Source organism: Electrophorus electricus, chromosome 11, assembly GCF_013358815.1.
Source record: "Electrophorus electricus isolate fEleEle1 chromosome 11, fEleEle1.pri, whole genome shotgun sequence".
NCBI classification, from domain to species: Eukaryota; Metazoa; Chordata; class Actinopteri; order Gymnotiformes; family Gymnotidae; genus Electrophorus; species Electrophorus electricus.
The window spans coordinates 2,522,303-2,540,342 of record NC_049545.1 but is presented as its reverse complement, the minus strand read 5'-3'; the positions used below and the strand labels follow the sequence as shown (position 1 = coordinate 2,540,342).

The window sequence follows — 18,040 nt, the reverse complement described above, 5'->3', positions numbered from 1 at the left end:
GTACCATGCATGTCTGTCTAATAAGTGCTCTAGAAAGTGCTTCTGAAGAACACTCCCTGACTAACCCTAACCCTCCCTACCATAACTACAGCAATTTGTGAGGCACAAAACATGTCAAGTTGTGCACATAAAACGTGCCAGGTTGGGTCAATATTTTCTCTGGAGGTGTGGTCTGATGGAGATATGGGTCCTTGCGACAGGAAGTACCCCATAAAGTAACTTTCTCTTGAACAAATAAAGATCACCTTCTGGTTCTACATATGAAGAGGGTACAGATTAAACAAAAGAATGACCACAACCAGCTCTCAGAACTTCTACAGCAAAGACAGGCCTTAAAAGAGGGGTACAGTAACAAACAAACAAATGCTTGGCAATTTAAAATCTAAAACCTTGTTTCAGTGAAAATTAACACATGGGATACTTTTAGGTACTTTAAGCTATTTTAAATATTTTAGACATGAGGTGTAAAGGGCAAGAAATCTTTTTATTTGGCACTGTTTCTCAAAGTAGGTATCACCTGCCAGTACAACAGAACCTTAAAAATGTTGTTTTAGGTCTCATCAGTGGCTCTAATCAAATGTTATTAGAACTCAAAAAGAACAGGATGTGTCCTACCATGAATCCTCCCTCTTTAAACAAGATGGAATTAATGAAAAAAAAACAGAGGTAGATATTTTTGTTCTTGAAAAGCATGTACAAAGTGCCCAAAATAGCCCTTCAACCTATGTCAAAAAGATTGAAGCACCTTTAAAAACAAAAACACTATACTCTCATCATTTATTCTACCGAACTATTTTATGATATTCATGACTCCCTTTAGTCCCAAGGCCCAGCATATTTGTCCAATAATGATTTATACATTCACTGTGTGCATTTTATACAAATAAAATATCAACCTAACAAGATGGCAAAAGCAACAGTTAACACAATTTTATTTCAGTGTTAATGATCTTTTTTAATCAAGAAGGCATATTATTTATATTATATTATTTATCATATTATATATATATATATATATATATAAAAAAAAAAAAAAAACAATTTCTGACCTAGACTGAAGAATATTAGGGTAATGTAAACCATGTTCCATCCAACATCAAAAAAACATCCCAAAACCATCAATTATCCCAATCTGACCATTAACATGTTTGCATAGGCAAATGAGATTAGCCCTTAAACAGTGTGTTTCCTGAATCTTTATCTAAATTATGCTGAGTAAAATTCAACAAATAAGAGCTACTATTTGTCAAAACCTCAGTATACCTGTGCACATCTCACTTACAGTGTTAGGCTTCAAGTAGATCAAAATAAACAAACATTGACAACTTAGATGTGAAAAACAACTAACATGAGAGGTAGAGGAAAATCAGTGAAGTTCTTCAGAGATGTCAGTGAGGACAACGTTCCTCTGACCGCAGATGAGCTGATGCTTCATTTCCCATTCTCTTTGTTTTTTCTTTTTCTTTTTTCTTTTTTTTTTTTTTTTAACCAAGGAGCCTTTCAGTAGGAAGCAAAACAAACAAACAAAAATGCCCCGAAACAAACAAAAAATAATTCCAAACAATACCACATTGTGCAACTTTCAGGTGATAGCTGGCAAATATTCTTCATCCCGTCATACAATTATGCCAACATATTTAAATCAAACTGGTGAATTAATCCATGACGTCACAAAACAACGACTGGGGTCCATAGGTGATGGGTCATTATGTTACTGTTACCAGGCCTTTAGATTTTGAAGTGACAGTCTCTGCATATTCTTAAAATCTGATTAAGAATAATCATGGAAGTTAGCAAAGGTAACAGGTAAAACAGGTTAAAACCTACATTACCAATTTCCTGATATCTTTGCCTAACCAAAGAGAAAAAAATCTGTCATGGATTAATTTGTCACTTATGTCATCAATGAAATGTCAAACATGTCAGCTCTAGCCTTGTACTCGTCCCATTCACCACATTCTCCAGAGATTAGTGAGCTATCTGAATGTAAACCTAGTTCACCCACTCCATGCTTTCCCTACAGTTCAGCATTCATAAAAACACTGAAAACATGACAGGAAAGACATGAAAACAAAATGAAGTAAGAAGAACCTTTACAGGGTGAACATGCACACTGCCAGGTGTTCATGTGAGACATATGTCTTTACTGATATGTCGTAAAAACCAGGCTGATGGCACAGACTGGTCTTGAGGGAAGGATGGTGCTGGTAAATACATGATGAATGTGAAACTCTACTTTTCACTGGTATCTAGGAAGCCAAATCCAGGGACACACCACTTGTGCTAACCTAAGGCAGGTCAGCATAGTTGTTGCATGCCCATTTCAACCAAAGCGGCGTTTTTAGGTTTTTTGGGTTTTTGGTTTTTTTTAAGAAATTAAATACTAGATATATTTATCTGCAAGATTTTTAAGTGAATACTTCCCTTATGAGTCCTGTCTGTTGAGATTTAGCCTACTTTCCATTGTTCATCTTTTAAGACAAAAGAAGGCCAAACAAAACCTACTGTATTCAAATACAGGAAATACGTGCAAGTTGCATTTCACTTAGTGTTTCCGTAAGACATGTAAAGGAATGCTAGGTAATATAGCTCTGTCTTTGTATTGGCTGATGATGATGTGTAAACCTACTAAATCAGTATTTTTTTTACAAAGGCATCTGTGCAATGCCACTGGAGTGAGAACGGGCATAATTGTAGGAAATACAACATCATACATTTAGTGAATGGCACTTGAAGCAGTTTTTCCAAGCACCAGAACGAGAACCTAGCAGAGAAAGAATCTGACCACCACTGGAAATAGGCTCACTCATTATCAAAACACTTCAAAACTCTTACTGAAGACTAGTGACCAGACAGTGAAAAATCAATGTCAATTACATAAGACTTATGGAACAAAGAGACGAGTATATGGGTATACCAAGCAGTCATTTACATAATGGGTTATCATGCACTGGCTATTGTAACAGCAAAACAATCCACAGCAAAAGATTCAAGTTTGCATCTAAGAAAAGCAAGCAGAAAAATTGTCCTTTTCAGACACAAGTCTAAACATATTTAAATCACTTTAAGACATTTTTCACCCATTGTGGTTCATGTCTTATTCAGAGTGTGTATTGTATTGTGTTCAGTACACGAACACATAAATGCATGCTAGCAGGATTTGAGCTGCATTGTACCTGGCGCCCTCTTTAAAACACCTCCAACACAAAGCAGACTGTGATCATCTTTTAACCTTTCATCAGGAAATTTTAAGCTCAAACAGCTTCATTTGAAAAATTGCTGTGAAACCTACATAGAGCATCAGCAAACCAACAACAAACCACCAACACATGAGTTCACGAAAATGTTTTACACCAAAATCAGAGTCACGTCTCATGACGTCACGTCTGGGAAAAATGTGTCATTGTGCAGTGCCTGAACAAAACATCATCGTAGGCCAGAATTTCAAAGAAATTGTTGCCTCCAAAAACTAGGCAGTGTCCACAACCTTTTCTTAAAAAAAAGGCATTTCAATGTAAATGTAAATGTAATTCTCTCAAGTACCTCTGAGATGTTGATTTATTTTGAAGGAAAACTCTGAATCCAGAAATACAAGCAATGCCATCCAGTACCTGGCATCTCTCACTGTGGGGTGGACCAGTGTGGCATGGGACAGACACTTGCACAGGTGACTCTGGTTGTTGGTAAACGTCAGCAGCTACTGTGGCCTTACTCAGAATCGAGGCATAGGGATTTATGCAGAGCAAAGGACTGTTCACAATTCATTTAGCTGCCCAAGCACAACACTAGCCCTTACCTTTGCCAGTGAGAGAGCTGTGAAGATTGACGAAGGACTGGATGAATGACAGCTTAATACTTAGAAAAAGAAACTGAAATGACAATTGGCAAAAGTAAAGTTCCCTTAACTTATAAAAGCTTTGAAGGCCCTCTGCCTACGACAGCATCAAATACATTTCTTATGTAGAAAACATTGTAATTCTGCTCAGGTTTTTAAATGGCAAGCTAGGATAAACCTTGAATGATGCAAAGTCTGATGTCATCTCATGTATTGGCAATCTCTTATCCAATCATCAAAAAATCCAAAACATTTTTCATCTCTGTTTAGTAGTCCTCAACCATGAGGCAAAAAGGAGAAGCAGCACGAGCAGCAAATGAGACAGAGAGAGAGAGGGTGTAAAAGAGAGGGAGAAAGTGAGACAAAGAGACAGTATGGAGACAAAGTGGAGCAGACAGCAGAAAAGAACAAGAAGCAGGGTTCTGATAGTCTTCCTCACACAATTTGTCACAGTTGCCTGAGCAGCTCATGTTGGCACTTAAACAGGAAGTGAACTTCAGGGTCACTACTGAATGATCAAAATTGCTTAACTACTCGCTCTATGGAAAAAGAAAAAAAGAAAACACCACACCTCTCAACAATGGCACCCTACTGGAGCTGTTTTGTCTCCGGCTTCTTGGCTGGAACCCCTAGGTATCCAAGCAGGCTCTTTTTTTCTCCAGGAGGTCCCTATAAACAGATGAGTTGAGGAAGCGGGGGAAGGAGTCTCTGTGCATGAGGGTGTAGATCTGAAGCTGAGCCTCCTCATACATCAGGTGGTGTGGCTCTGCCAGGCTCCGGTTGATGCCCTCCCTCACCCGTGAATCTAAACTGACCTGCAAGAAGCAACGTGGGATGAACAACAGCCAGGCAAACTACTGTTTCGTGCGACTGATGTAAATGTTGAAACGCTAAACCTTAATTCAGCACTAGAACGCTGATGTACAGTGCAGTCAGTAATTTAATAGGGAGAATTATTGTTTTTATTTAGGGATCTGTGGTCTACCATACTGGATGTGAACTAAAACAATTAATATAAAATTAAAATGCAGACCATCATCTTTAAATTGATGGGTCCATATAGGATGAACTATGTAGGTATTAAAGGTCTCGTCATACATCATCCTCCTATTTCAGTGAGACAGCTGTATTTGGGCAGTGGACTACTCAGAGGATTCTTGTTTTTAACATCAGTTCATGCAAAACAGAACTAATAAAAGTCTAGCGCTTGTAGATGGTATTTTTGCATCTAGAGTATGCAACGGATCTATTTCAGCATGAGAATTAAAAAAAAAAAAAAAAGTGTCAATGCCAGTCAAACAACAAAAGTACATCAAAGAAAAACTTCAGACATATCAAAATAATTTTTAAAAAGTTACTGAAGACTAAATAAAGGGGGAAAAAAGTTCTTGAAACCACCAGGCCCAGAAGACGGATGCATTTCAAATTTAAGGTGCCGGAGTACAAAGCTAAAATAACGACATCTGGCCATGTGGTACCCTCATCTGTCACAGACATGTCCACCATCACAAGCTGAGGCATAGAAGGAATGACAAAATATGAAGACTGAATGTTCTGGCTTCTCACCTCTTTTGGTGACAGGATAGAGACATAATCCTCATAAATTATCCGGGCTTTCTCTTCTATAGCGAACTGGCTGGTTTCCTTCTTCAGCTCCTCGCAGGCAATCCAGAACATCAGGTTCTCCTCACTGTACTCCGACCGCAAGAACTCCCTGAAAATGTCCCTGCCTTCCGTGGAGCGCATCATCAGCTCGAAGCTTCGTGCCCAGGCTACAACTTCATCCAGTGATGGAAGCCTTCCTCCCGTGAGGGAAGCACACAAAAGAGTGGGAATGAAAACTTTCATTCAGTCTTCACTGACTTGCATAGCAAATGTGGCCTGAACAAAATTTTGGGAATGTCATTACAAACACATTTCTTGGATCTGACCTTGCTAGCCACTTTATTAGGTACGAGAACCTTATAATTACATTTTTTAAGTGTAAAAATTGCAGACCCTTTACCATTGGTTGGATATTGACCACAGACCCACTGTTGACAAGATATTAGTTGGGTGTGGTATAGGTTTATGATGCTTAGCATAAATGTGCTGTTGTTATAACACATCACTACACAGGTTGGGAGTAGAGCTAGACCAACATATAATTTTGCCATTAAAAGCAGCCGATATTAAGGGTCAGCAAAAAATTCACCAATAAAACCTTGAATGTTCTAAAAGGAAAACACGTTTTAAAAGGAAATTGCCTTTTGCACAACATACCCAACAGCTAATTATTTTGTTGGGCTTTAAGGTGCAATAACTAGTTTTTTTGAGTACAAGGTATTATCTGACTATCGTGAAAAGAGGGGATCCACATGTCATTCATAACAGCAGCTCAGTCACCTGTTTTAAGGTTAGGTTTAATGGTTAATTATATGTGGCCTATTCTGTATTATTGAAGATGTTGTTAAGAGTTTGCTCTTTATTCAAGTTTGAAAATTTGATAATGGACAATCATTTCCAACAAATGATTGGAGTCTCTTTCATTTTTGGACATATGAAAATTTATTGATAAAATATTATCTGTCTGGTATCAGTTGGGTATTGGTAATAAACTTTCATATCAGTAGCTTTATGTGCTATGCCACCCCAAAATATCCAGCCAACAGCAGTCTGGTGCTCAGAAACTGACCATTCATAAAAGGCTAGCAGGTGACTAACAAATTGTGCATGGCATATAAGGTAGGTGTCTCCAAGTTGATGATGAGTGTATTTGTATTCACGAACGGAGTCCTCTGTGGAAAGGATGCTATATAAAATGTGCTTACTTTTATAATTCTAAAACATGTATGTAACTGAACTAAAAATATGGTCAGATATGCTATGTAAGAGTTTCTAAAAGCCTGTTTTAAAAGCATGCTAGACGTGCTAGCATATGGGCTATAGTGCTAGAAGGCTAAAGGATGAATGAAAAGAACTGATGCATTTAAAAGCCCCAACGGGAAATGCAGGGAGAGAGCGAAGCTTAAATGGAGGAGCTGCAGCAAAGCCGCCGATTACTCACTGTTCCTCTGTCGCTTCTATGCTGTCCATTTTTGTACACGACTGCTGGTCTGGGCGCTCCCTCCTCTCGTCATTCCTAAAAGAGGCCGGGGGGATTCAGAGGTGGTGAGAGGTCGGGAAATAATGGAAGAGGAGGACACCACGCTAGCATGGCCCAGTGAGGACAAAAGAAAGGCTTTAAGGATAAAGAACTATTCCATAAATAAATACAAAAAATTAAATAGGGATGTTTTTATCCATGGTGAAACACGACAACAACCAGGACATCCCAGGGCTACTAACCACTAAGCAGACATCAGACCACCGATATTTATTTACTTTTTATTACAAAAGATGACTGGTATTAAAAACATAAAGCTGTCACACAAAACTGGTTGTGGTACAACATATCTGAGCAAATCTATATTCTATTCTTTCTGCCATGAATATAATATTATCAAGCAAAAAACCATACATGTTGCATGTAATCTTTAACCACTCACAGGTCATTATCCAGTTGCATGCATGCACCACCAAACTGGAACGAATGCTACTTTCATAACCATTCCTGCTCTTCGAATACTACCCCCAGAACTCCTAGAGTGATTCCAAAGAGCAGCCTTTTAAAAAATAATTCATTTCCACTTCTCTCAGAAAATATAGGCTACTTGTGTCCAGATGTTCATTCAGCTTAGTTACTTAGAATGAAGCATAGGCAAATTGGCCAACAGTCTTTGTTCTTATTATAAAGGTAAGCCATTGGCTACACAAAGATGCATACGATCATTAATCTTACAAGGTGGTAGTTGAAAGAGTAAATCATTGTGATGGAGGAATGAGGAAACTCACGGGTTTACTAATGGCCAAAGAGCAGCTCTGAGGAAACATCAGCAGAGACAAAACGCTCATAGTAGCTGCTCTTGAACCTTCTGAAGGTTGTTTTTGCCATCTTACTACTTTTCATTAGGAATAACAAAGCAAAACAAAACTAAGGAAAACAACCCCCCCCCCCCCCCAACTAAACCAAAATATGATAAGATTTATCTGCATCTATTAATCTTGCATTCTTTTATGGTGAAAACCCCCCATGCACTGTATTATGAGACCCAACACACTGGTTTGCTAATTCATAGAGCTCTTCATGACATTTCCAATGCTATGATTCTATTCTGGGTACATTTACAACTGTAGGTCCCTTCTGAATCTCAAAGTCTCTATTGTGCAAGTATAATTGTGCTTGCTAGCCACAGGGTTCACACATGCTGAGACAACTCTAAATATATAAAGGGGTCCATGCAGCTGTTTCGCATGTGACAGGGGGACATAAATACCAGGTTGCAGAGCAGAAAAGCACCAACTAATGACTATAGAAACGCGTCTTTACAAACACGGGTTTGTCCCCACTTATCAATGTTGCCTTTATTTCATGTCATTTGGGAGTTATTAATAGTTGTCCCTGGCAGCTCAACTTTGACCACTTCAATTTTGATATGATTTGCCTCTGCTTCGAAATGTAGGTTGGGTTTTTACAGCTTCAACATATATAGGACAAGAAATGTTCTCAATCATTTACGTGAAGGAGGAACAGTGAGAGCCCTTTAAAGCCATGAGGTATGACTGTGACCTTTTCATAAGGACATTTCAGTTAAGCTGTTGTGAAGACCGACAGGCAGCTTCGTTTATAGATGTGACAAATCTATGAAGCTGTGTACAGTGGTTGAGCATGAGCTCGGCAGGCAATGAAGCATGGCTTGCTCATATAGAGCAACGGGCCAACACATTAGAGTGATTACATTTGTCTTTACACAAAATCTAGAAGTGTTGATGCATGGGGCATCGTCTCAGGTTTCAGAAGGTGTGAACAGGATTCTTCTCTTTTAACATTCAAGGTGCAGATGTGAAGCAAAAGGGTACAGGCCAAAACGGGAAACATGCTACTGTTCTGAACAATGCCAGACTTTTTTTTTTCTTTTGATGTATATAAGATATTAGTTTGAAAGTGTAAAGCATCCGGCAGTAAAAGTCTCTCTCTATGGGTTCAGTCATTCATTTGTATAAGGAAGTCCTTTGCCTCAGATGGGAGGAGGATGACATTTCCAAATTTAATAATAAACATCACATTTAGCATAAGAGGAGACATAAAATGGAAAAAAGGTCTTTTTCCATTCTTAACAATCCAGAAAAGGCCCCAAAGTCCTTTCACTGCTAGTTAATCATAAGGCCATAAATGTTAGCTATTCAGTTTAAAAGTAAGATTTTTTTTTTCTATTGTCAAAAGATTATTTAAGAAATAAATGTTTTAAAAATCACTTGCAATACACAGGAAAGCTTTTCAATTTGCTAACACAAGAAAGCTTTTCTTATCTAAACATTCAATTTTGTCTCAATAGTATAAGTGCAGCCTAAAGACTAACGTTTTAAGTTGGTGTATGGCCACCCTTACCCCCTGGCTCATAAAATATTGCTTTTCTCCCTTGTAAAGTACACTGTCCTTTGATGGCATAGGATAAATCAAACTAGGTCAGCAACTGTAGCCTTTCCAGAAATCACATTCATAGCAAAGGTGCAGATGTTTTTTTAATATTCCTAGCATATGCAAAATAATCTTAATTTGTTTAAAAACAATGTCAAAACACAGAATGAAATGTCAATATCAGTGAACATCATGATGTCCTGCACCAACCCCCCCCCACCCCCACAGCTCTGTAGGAGGAGGTGACGTACCAGAGGCATTTGCAACAGCCGCACCAACACAGGCAGCAGGTGTTGAGCCTCGGTGGACCCAGGGCCTGCGGGGAGCCTTCTATGTGAGCCTGCTGCCGCTTCCTCATTTCGGCTCCACTCAAACTCTGAGGCTGCACAAAAACCAGGGGAATCAGGGAAAGTTAGAACAGCTGAGCTGAACTCCGGTTTGAAACGTTCCCATGCGTTGTGAAAGACCATGCTGTAAAATACAATGCAAAACAGAAGTCAGAATGAGGGACTTTGAGCAATGGAACTTATTTATGAAATATTGCATTAGTGATGCTGTAGACTAATAAAAATATGAAACTGCTGGAATGTCTAAGCAGGGTTCAACATTAACTTTTTTCCAACTTGCCCGAGCAAGTGACCGGACCGTTCACGATCCCGAAGCAAATTTCTTGTCCTTAACAATTCTTTTTAAAGCGTTTTTAAAATATAAATTACACAAGCTAATTTACTTATTTATTCTTAAAATAATTGATTTGTGTTTTAAGTAACTTTTTAATTCATTTGAAGGTCTCTCTCATGTGGATAGTCAGTGAAACTTCTTTTTAACTCCATGATATGCTGTTTTGACTAATTTGGTCACGTTGGAATCGGCTTCACTGTTCATCCATCTTATGCAAAGGTATGTACAATGTGACAGGGAGATGTGTCTTGATGTGTCTTGTATATATATATATATATATATATATATATATATATAATGGATAAAGCTGTCTTTGCATGACGAGGGGTTAAATATTTCAGTGAGCTGCGTTTGATTGGCCTCAGTTGTTCTGTTAACACATTCCCCCCCCCTACCCTAAGACAAACCAGCCCAACCAGGCAAGCCATTTTTTTCGTGCTATTGTTCAGTCGATGTGTTTTATTTGCCCCGGGCATTCGGGCGATCTTTATCGCTGAACCTTGCTAAGGGCGTATTCACGCTATAGTTTTTTTTTCCAGACCCAAGACCGCTTGATCTGCGAGTTCAGTACACTGATATCTGATCCTCCTGAAATCAGTGGTCTGGAGTTTGCTTCAAGCACATTTTCACGGTATATGGTGAAGTGCCACTTATCCAAAAAGTACTGTTCTTTGCCGCTTGAGTCTTTGTACCCAAGTTTAAATAAATTAATAAAAAAGCACTGCCCAGATGAAACTAGTGCCTAACATTTTGCAAATCTGTGGACAGGAAAGTTAGATGTGCAATTGTGCATTCAATCGACAGTACAGATGTAAAAAGTAAAACCAATGAGCCCCTCCCCCAAATGAAGCCAGAATCGGTCTTGGGTGCAAGACTCAGGGTGCAAGACTCAAGACTCAGGACAATTAAAAAGAAAGCAAGAGAGAGACAGAGAGAGTGTCAAACAGTTAAACACACAGTCATTTCTCTGGCACAATAGCAAATGAATGCATGTTACAGCTGTTTTGTGACTTTCCTGTATAAACAACTTGGTAGCAAACTTTAATGAGTTGGGCAAAGTGAATTCGTGTTCTGTGGTATAATTAAACTTTTAGAGCCAGTACCGTGGTATAAGTAAACTTAACTTCTAGAGCCAGTTCAGTGGTAAACTATATCCCACATTGTTACTTTTTTCTCTTCATATTGGTCATATGTGTTGCTGTGTACCCTGTGTTTATTTGATAGCAACTGATTTAGTCATATGAACATGAAAATATTGGTTAATATCTGGTTGTAAAGATTTTTTTTTTATTTAGGACAAATTGGCTTCTATTTTGCTATGCCTCTAGGTTGCTGGTTGACTGTGTTACATGTAGAAATATTACTTATTATGCTCTTAACTGCTACAGTAACAGAGACCGTAGAAGATATGTTGAAGATCATATTTTACAATCCTGTAATCTGTATTTTCAAATGGTGTAATTATAAAAATATTGACCCATAATGTGCACGCGCACACACACACACACACACACACACACACAAAAACACAGCCTCTTTATTAGATACACCACTTGATTAGAAACACCTTGCAGGTGTACTGTTCAGGATCTCTAGCACTGCAGTATCTAACTGTACTCCCAACTGTTGCAGCTGTTTCCGATAGCCATCGTTTATCCCTTCATTGGTAGTTAGCCATGGGACGCCAATAAGCTGCATATTTTCCATACAGCGGATCGCTCTCAACCCAGCAGTGAAAATGGCAGGTAAACATGTCCCAGCAACACTGCTGTTCCTGATCACACTGGACTAGCGGAACCAACGAAACCATGCCACTACAATGTCAGTCTGAATGCTGTACTGAGAATAGTTGGTCACTCAAATATCCAGACAGTAGTGTTCATATGCTCACAAACTGGCTGGTGAGGAAGGGGTTAGACTGGCTGGCTGATTGACTGAAATAAATTCTCTCCATCTAGTATGCATGCCAACATACAATCTTACACTTATTAAATGAACCTATAACGTAGCACCTAATAAAGTGGCCAGTGAGTTGTCTTTGCATCAAAGCAGTTATTCAGAGTTAAATTGACACTGCATTTATGCTAATAACACAAGATGTGTATAATCTTGAAACAGTATGCCAGATAACCTCCCTTTGTATATAAAAGTGTAAAACTGGTTTCAAACAGAATGACTTAAGCAGAAAGTATATGCCCCAAGTTAAATTTCGTATCTGTTAAAGGACTAATTTAGCTGGATATGTAAATTAGGCAAGTAGCTTTGTTGTTAAAGGAACGTGGGGGAAAATAAATTGTGCATACAACTGTGGGAGGGTCTCCAAGTTCTTGTGGCAAGCTTTTTTTTTTTGTCTGGACTAAAAACATATTTCATTAATGTATTATAAATAATAAAGGATGTTACTGAATTCTTAAGCTAAGACTGGCCTCAGAGCTTTCCAAAGGCCCACTTAGAAAAGGACCCTTAATGTCCAGGAGTTTCTCACTTAGATATTCACAAGTCCTTAATGTCAGCAAAGCTGAAATGTATACACTGGACCAAATAGTAGTATACATTATATGGAAATTATTTCTTAAATAAATAGCGATAAGTGAAGTGTTTTCTGCATAGGTAAGAATGGCTGGTCCATAAAGCACCAAGCACAAGAGAACAAAACCCCCTTCACTTAGTCAAATAAATGAGAGCATACTAAAATCTCATCTTACCTGCAAATTCATCATTCAGCCTTCTGGCTGTTAGTCATCACAAGATAAAAAACCTTCCCACAGTGATTCAAGAAGAGCCACCTGAGGTGGCAAGGTGTAACCACCTTTAGGAGTATACCAACATCACAAGCAAGACATGCAAAGCCCAGCCAGCTCCAGTTAGGTAGTGGAACACATGCATATTGATGCAAAACATGGTCAGGAACTCCTTTGTTCATGTTTGGTCCACTCACCGACTACTCTAGGTAACATGCAAAAGAGGAAGCCTTCAGTGTGTTTAGGAAAACATTAATAAACTAGGGGAGCTTTTTGGTAAAGATATTTAAGGTGATTTCTCTAGTACTAAGGCAGGCAAACATAAGTACCTTTACCTTGTAGTAGCGGCCATCCATCAAGTGTAGAAATTCATCACCTGTCTAGAATATCTTTGTAGTAAGGATGTGTAGTAAGGATGGCATGTGTCTCATGGACAGAATGCCCAGGTGTGTGTTTTTTAGCCACAGTTCAATACATTTGGGCATGGTTAATTGATCGGTCCATGGCACCATCTGTGTAGGGTTAGCCTAGAGCTTCACAATTTAGAAAAAGGGGTGGGGGGTGGGGGCTGGTTTCAAACATAAAGTGGTCACTTTTTTCTTAGCAAGTTACATAATGGTAGGATGTACTGCCATGTGCCAGTAACAACGCAGGTTTGACTCTACCCCGTAGTAAAACTGCCCCAAACCATAAACCCTAATGTGGAACATTTGTCCCTAGGAAACACCAAGAGTTTTCAGTGTTTGCACTTGTGCATTTATATTTTGCTGTACATTTGTGATGCGAGTAGCCAGAGATGTTTGGCTGTTATCTAAAATGACACTCTAGGTGAGAACTACGACACAAAAACAGTTCTGCATAGCACATGGTTGTTGCTTGTTTTGTTGGTGCACCTTTTAAAAACCTTTCACAATTCTGTGCACCTATAGAGTACACAACTGTTTAGACAAGCCCACTTGATTAAGCCATAGATTTTACACTGTAACTGAAAAAGCAGCTAACACCAATAAACAAGACTATTATTTAGGTGAAGCCAGTTTAGTGGAAAAAAACTTAAAAAATAAAGCAATTATTTACAATCCATTAAAGAGTTCATGCTAATCATCAAGTTAATTACTTCCTTATTCAGTATATATTCTAAGAATAATGAAAAATGTGAGTATCCAAGAAAACAATAGCTCCTTGTGTGTTTTGCTGTGTATACGCCCCCTGGCAATACTTGTCCTCCATCTAACCGCTTCTGCCTAGCTCTCCCAGCGGAGCCTTTGTGTGCTCCTTCTGTGCACTTTACTGTACACATTCCAGGACAGCCAGTGATGAACAGCCCAGCCTCGGCTTACTACACAGCACATGCACACTTCACACACGTCGCGCTGCACATGAACCCTTCTACATGTCGCACTGCACACACACCTGTCTCACACATCACATGCACCTTTCCCACATGTCGCACTGCAGACGCACCCTTTTCGCAAATCTAACTATATGCTGAATATTAAGTAGAAAAAGCTCAAGCACTTTTTAACGATACATACCTACAGAAGTGGTTTTTCAAAGTGCCAAAATAACACTCAGCTTAACTGGCATGGTCAATTTCTGCTAGTACACCTAAACCTCTCTAAAGAGAGACAAAGCCTTATTTCAAACACCTCAAAAGAGGGATCAGTACTGCCTGGAGGAAGAGTCACATCACATTTAACATAAATATTTACTTTTTGTGAATGATATAAAAAAGCCTTGCTGTCTTTGTAGTAGGCATTTCCCTGACAAAAATCACAAATATTCAACATCAACTTATAGCAGGACAGTCCTATATTTCTTTGGGTTTCCTAAGCCAAATTCGAGCGGCAAGCATGTAATACTCATTACAAATTAGATGCTTGTGCAGTAGATTTCAGCAACATCCAACAGAGCTACATGACTCAGTAAACATTTACTGTACATGCATGCTATGTATTCAAAACAACTGGTCACCACTGCAACATGACCTTTCTTGCAAACATGCTGAAGCTCTATATTCCTGCTTCATATTCTTTGTATTCTGTTCGCAGTTTTACATTGTGTGACACAAAAAATAAATAGAAAATAGCCACTTTCGCTATTTTGTGTTATAGTGCTGCTATTTTCAACTTTGCTTTCCTCATTTTAAAACAATTGACACATTTTTTCCAATGTCTAAGCCAGTTTAGCTTACTTACTGCATGTTTCCAAACAGCACGTATATTTTATGTGTAAATGAGAGCTGAATATTCTAAATGGAAACATGATACACATTTACATGGGCCTACATTAACATAATATTCCCCTACAGAACAGTTAATCATAGGTATGTATTTAATCATTTCTGTTCAGATTAGATTTTTGCAGAATGTGCTTGACCACTTTACTCTGTTGTGACAAACATGCTCATAAAGTATTTCAATTCTGAATATTTTATTACTGAGATTAACAAGAGAGCAGAATTAATAAATAGGCTATGAAACATTACTTTTTCTGCAGTCTACTCTAAGGGACAACATGAACCCTTCATATACATGTCCTATATAAAACCAGTATATAAATGCACCTGTATAGTGAAAGTACACATTATAGATTATGCTGAAGTCCAATCAGGATAATGAGCATAATTTTAGGTTTAAGTAATTGAAGCTGCAGTACAAGTGACATTTTTCACATTTCTTATTGAGGACTCTGAGTGGTAACAGGACAGGAGGAAGTTCTAAATGAGGTTTTAAAAAAGTTTAGTCTATCAACAATTCCTGATACATTCAAATTAGAAGCCATTTTACACCTTGTGTTTTGAGTGAATAGATATTCAGTAGGACCCTTGTTCAAAAGAGCTGCCATTATTCAATTTATTGCAGTTTAGGATTTCAGCTAATTGAAGTTATCACTGGTCAGCTTTGAATTAAGTTTCAAAACTGCATTATTGTTCCACATCTGAAAGGGCCCCTTTGACTTAGTGTGTGAATGTTCAATTAGATCAACACATGAGGGCACCACCAAGCCTAAATACTACACAATGCAAATGCAAATTAGGGGTTGTGAGACAAATATTGTGGCAAGGTGAAAAACATTTTTTATTTTTTTACAACACTTCCAAATCCATCCCACAGAATTTAAGCAGTTAACTAAATGTGTTCTACATATTCACATATACTGAAGACTACATGTAATAAAGCAATAAAGTTAGCTTCTTTTAGCATGTCAAAATATTACCTACCTTGGATAACAAAACAACTATGGGCTATCATTAACCAATTTCACAGTGGCAGTGAAATTTCCAGAGTTATTCCATTTAATATCACATCAACGACTGCTTCCCAGTGTTCCAATGGTAATAGCACAGCCTACCACACAGAGGTGCAATGCCAGTCTAGGTTATATCACTTCCACAGTGCACTTTGAATTAAGAATTATATTTTTCATTGTGCTGTAAAAAAGCACTGCAGATCACACCCTAGAAATTTAGTACAAATACATGCCTGCATGGTTGGAAGATGTTACACTGGGCACAGGTCACAGAAACTGGCCTAACTCTCCTGTATTTCTGTAAGCCACACTTACCATGCAAATCAATGGCTCTCCATCCACAAATCAGGCAGAAATCTCATGGCGATAATGTCAAATGCTGAGTGAGGAGGATGCAGGAATATTAAAGGAGGTCTCAGTTTTCTTTTCTTACCATCCCTGACTGAGGATGCTTGAGGAGAAGATCTGGTAGGTAGAGGTAGGTTTGCTACACCTGGTATTGACAGGAAAATCCTTTTCTTGAATCAAGGTGGGCAAGTTGAAGGTGAACCAGGATAAAACATCTAAAAAGAAGTTCAATAAAAAAGCAAACTGTTAACACAATCTAATAACATAGCCATAGTTTTAAGTTGGTTACATGTTTTATCAAGTGCAAATCAACCTGTGCCTTCTACACAATGTGCACCCAGATTAATGTCAGACATTATCAGTTTCAATTTAAATTTTCTTTCAAAACGACTGAGATGTCAGTGTATGCCGTTTCCCTTGCAAATCGCTTGGGCCTCACATGCGGGGTTAGAGAAAGTCTAATGAAATTCTTAATGTACTGGTAGTTAAACCTTTGACCAATAATCCGTCCTTTTGTAGGAGGTTTGATCTATTTGTTGCAAGCACAGTGTATGTCAATTCTTCAATAAACGGATTTTTGGACAGCAGATGGTAAAACAAAAGGAAAGTATGCGTATAGCCTATACGTTCGGACGCGTGGGAAAATGGTTGTCTACCAAGAGAAAGACGAAGAGTTTTACACATTCCACAAAATACTGCTCAATTATTATACTGGACAATAAAAGTAATTTAAGATGCAATGGTATTATGTTACGAAAAACACAATAATAACTCGAACGATGTTTTTTTATCCTAGTATTTCGTTGGCGTTGTCTTCGCTGTCTGAAGTGCTTCGCGTTTCTCTTCTTGCCTTGCAGCTGTGAGATTTGTGCATCTGAACTAAGTCACTGCAGGTAAGTGCAAATCGATCCCGTCGACAGACATCACGACGTGATTCGAGACGACAATGAAACCGTCACTTTGTTTTATCGTTTCGAACAAACGACAACCCTGAACGCGATTTGGAAGGCTAACTTGTGTTAGCTAGCCAATTAATTTCCTATGCGGCGAGAAGGCAACAGCTAGCGAGCTAGCTGGTGAGCTAGCGGGACATTTGAAACCATTAAAGAACATTCTTCATCTTACCCTGTTATTCTAGATGTCAGTCTTCTAAAAGGGTGACTTTACACTTGTTTTATGCTCATACTTGTAGTACCACACAGTGCATGTGCTTGCTGCCGGTTTTTTCTCCATCAGCGCTGTATTTTCTGCCATCCGCCCAACTTCAGCACCGAGCCAGTGGAAACGCACTGCGCATGTGCAATGTAGCTACAGCTGTCAGCTCACGGAGCGCAAACTGCAGGCAGGCTGAGCAGAAGAGGGTTCAAGGAGTTAACGCCGTGCCCACGGTGAACAGGCAGAGGGTTAAGGAATTATGCCCACGGTGAATAGGCAGAGGATTAAGGAATTATGCCCACGGGAACAAGCAGAGGGTTAAGGAATTATGCCCACGGGGAACAGGCAGAGGGTTAAGGAATTATGCCCACGGTGAACAGGCAGAGGGTTAAGAAATGTTATATATATATATATATATATATATATATATATATATATATATATATATATATATATATATATATATATATATATATATATATATATATTGTGTGTGTGTGTGTGTGTGTGTGTGTGTGTGTGTGTCATAAA

General features: G+C 38.5%; 1 protein-coding gene across 2 annotated transcripts; it reads right to left on the bottom strand.

Annotated features, from left to right (window-relative positions):
* Positions 1–1,543: 1,543 nt before the first annotated feature.
* Positions 1,544–17,617, bottom strand: rgs17 (regulator of G protein signaling 17). 2 transcript variants are annotated; one of them, XM_027000517.2, is made up of 6 exons: positions 17,480–17,617; positions 16,322–16,569; positions 9,584–9,714; positions 6,882–6,956; positions 5,402–5,633; positions 1,544–4,650 (listed from the first exon to the last, which is right to left on the bottom strand). In XM_027000517.2, the coding sequence occupies exons 2-6, from the start codon at positions 16,322–16,324 to the stop codon at positions 4,465–4,467; spliced, it is 627 nt and encodes a 208-aa protein (XP_026856318.2). In that variant the 5' UTR covers positions 16,325–16,569; positions 17,480–17,617; the 3' UTR covers positions 1,544–4,464. The 2 variants fall into 2 exon arrangements, with proteins under 2 accessions (XP_026856318.2, XP_026856317.2); XM_027000516.2 differs by having other exon boundaries at positions 16,440–16,569.
* Positions 17,618–18,040: the final 423 nt, after the last annotated feature.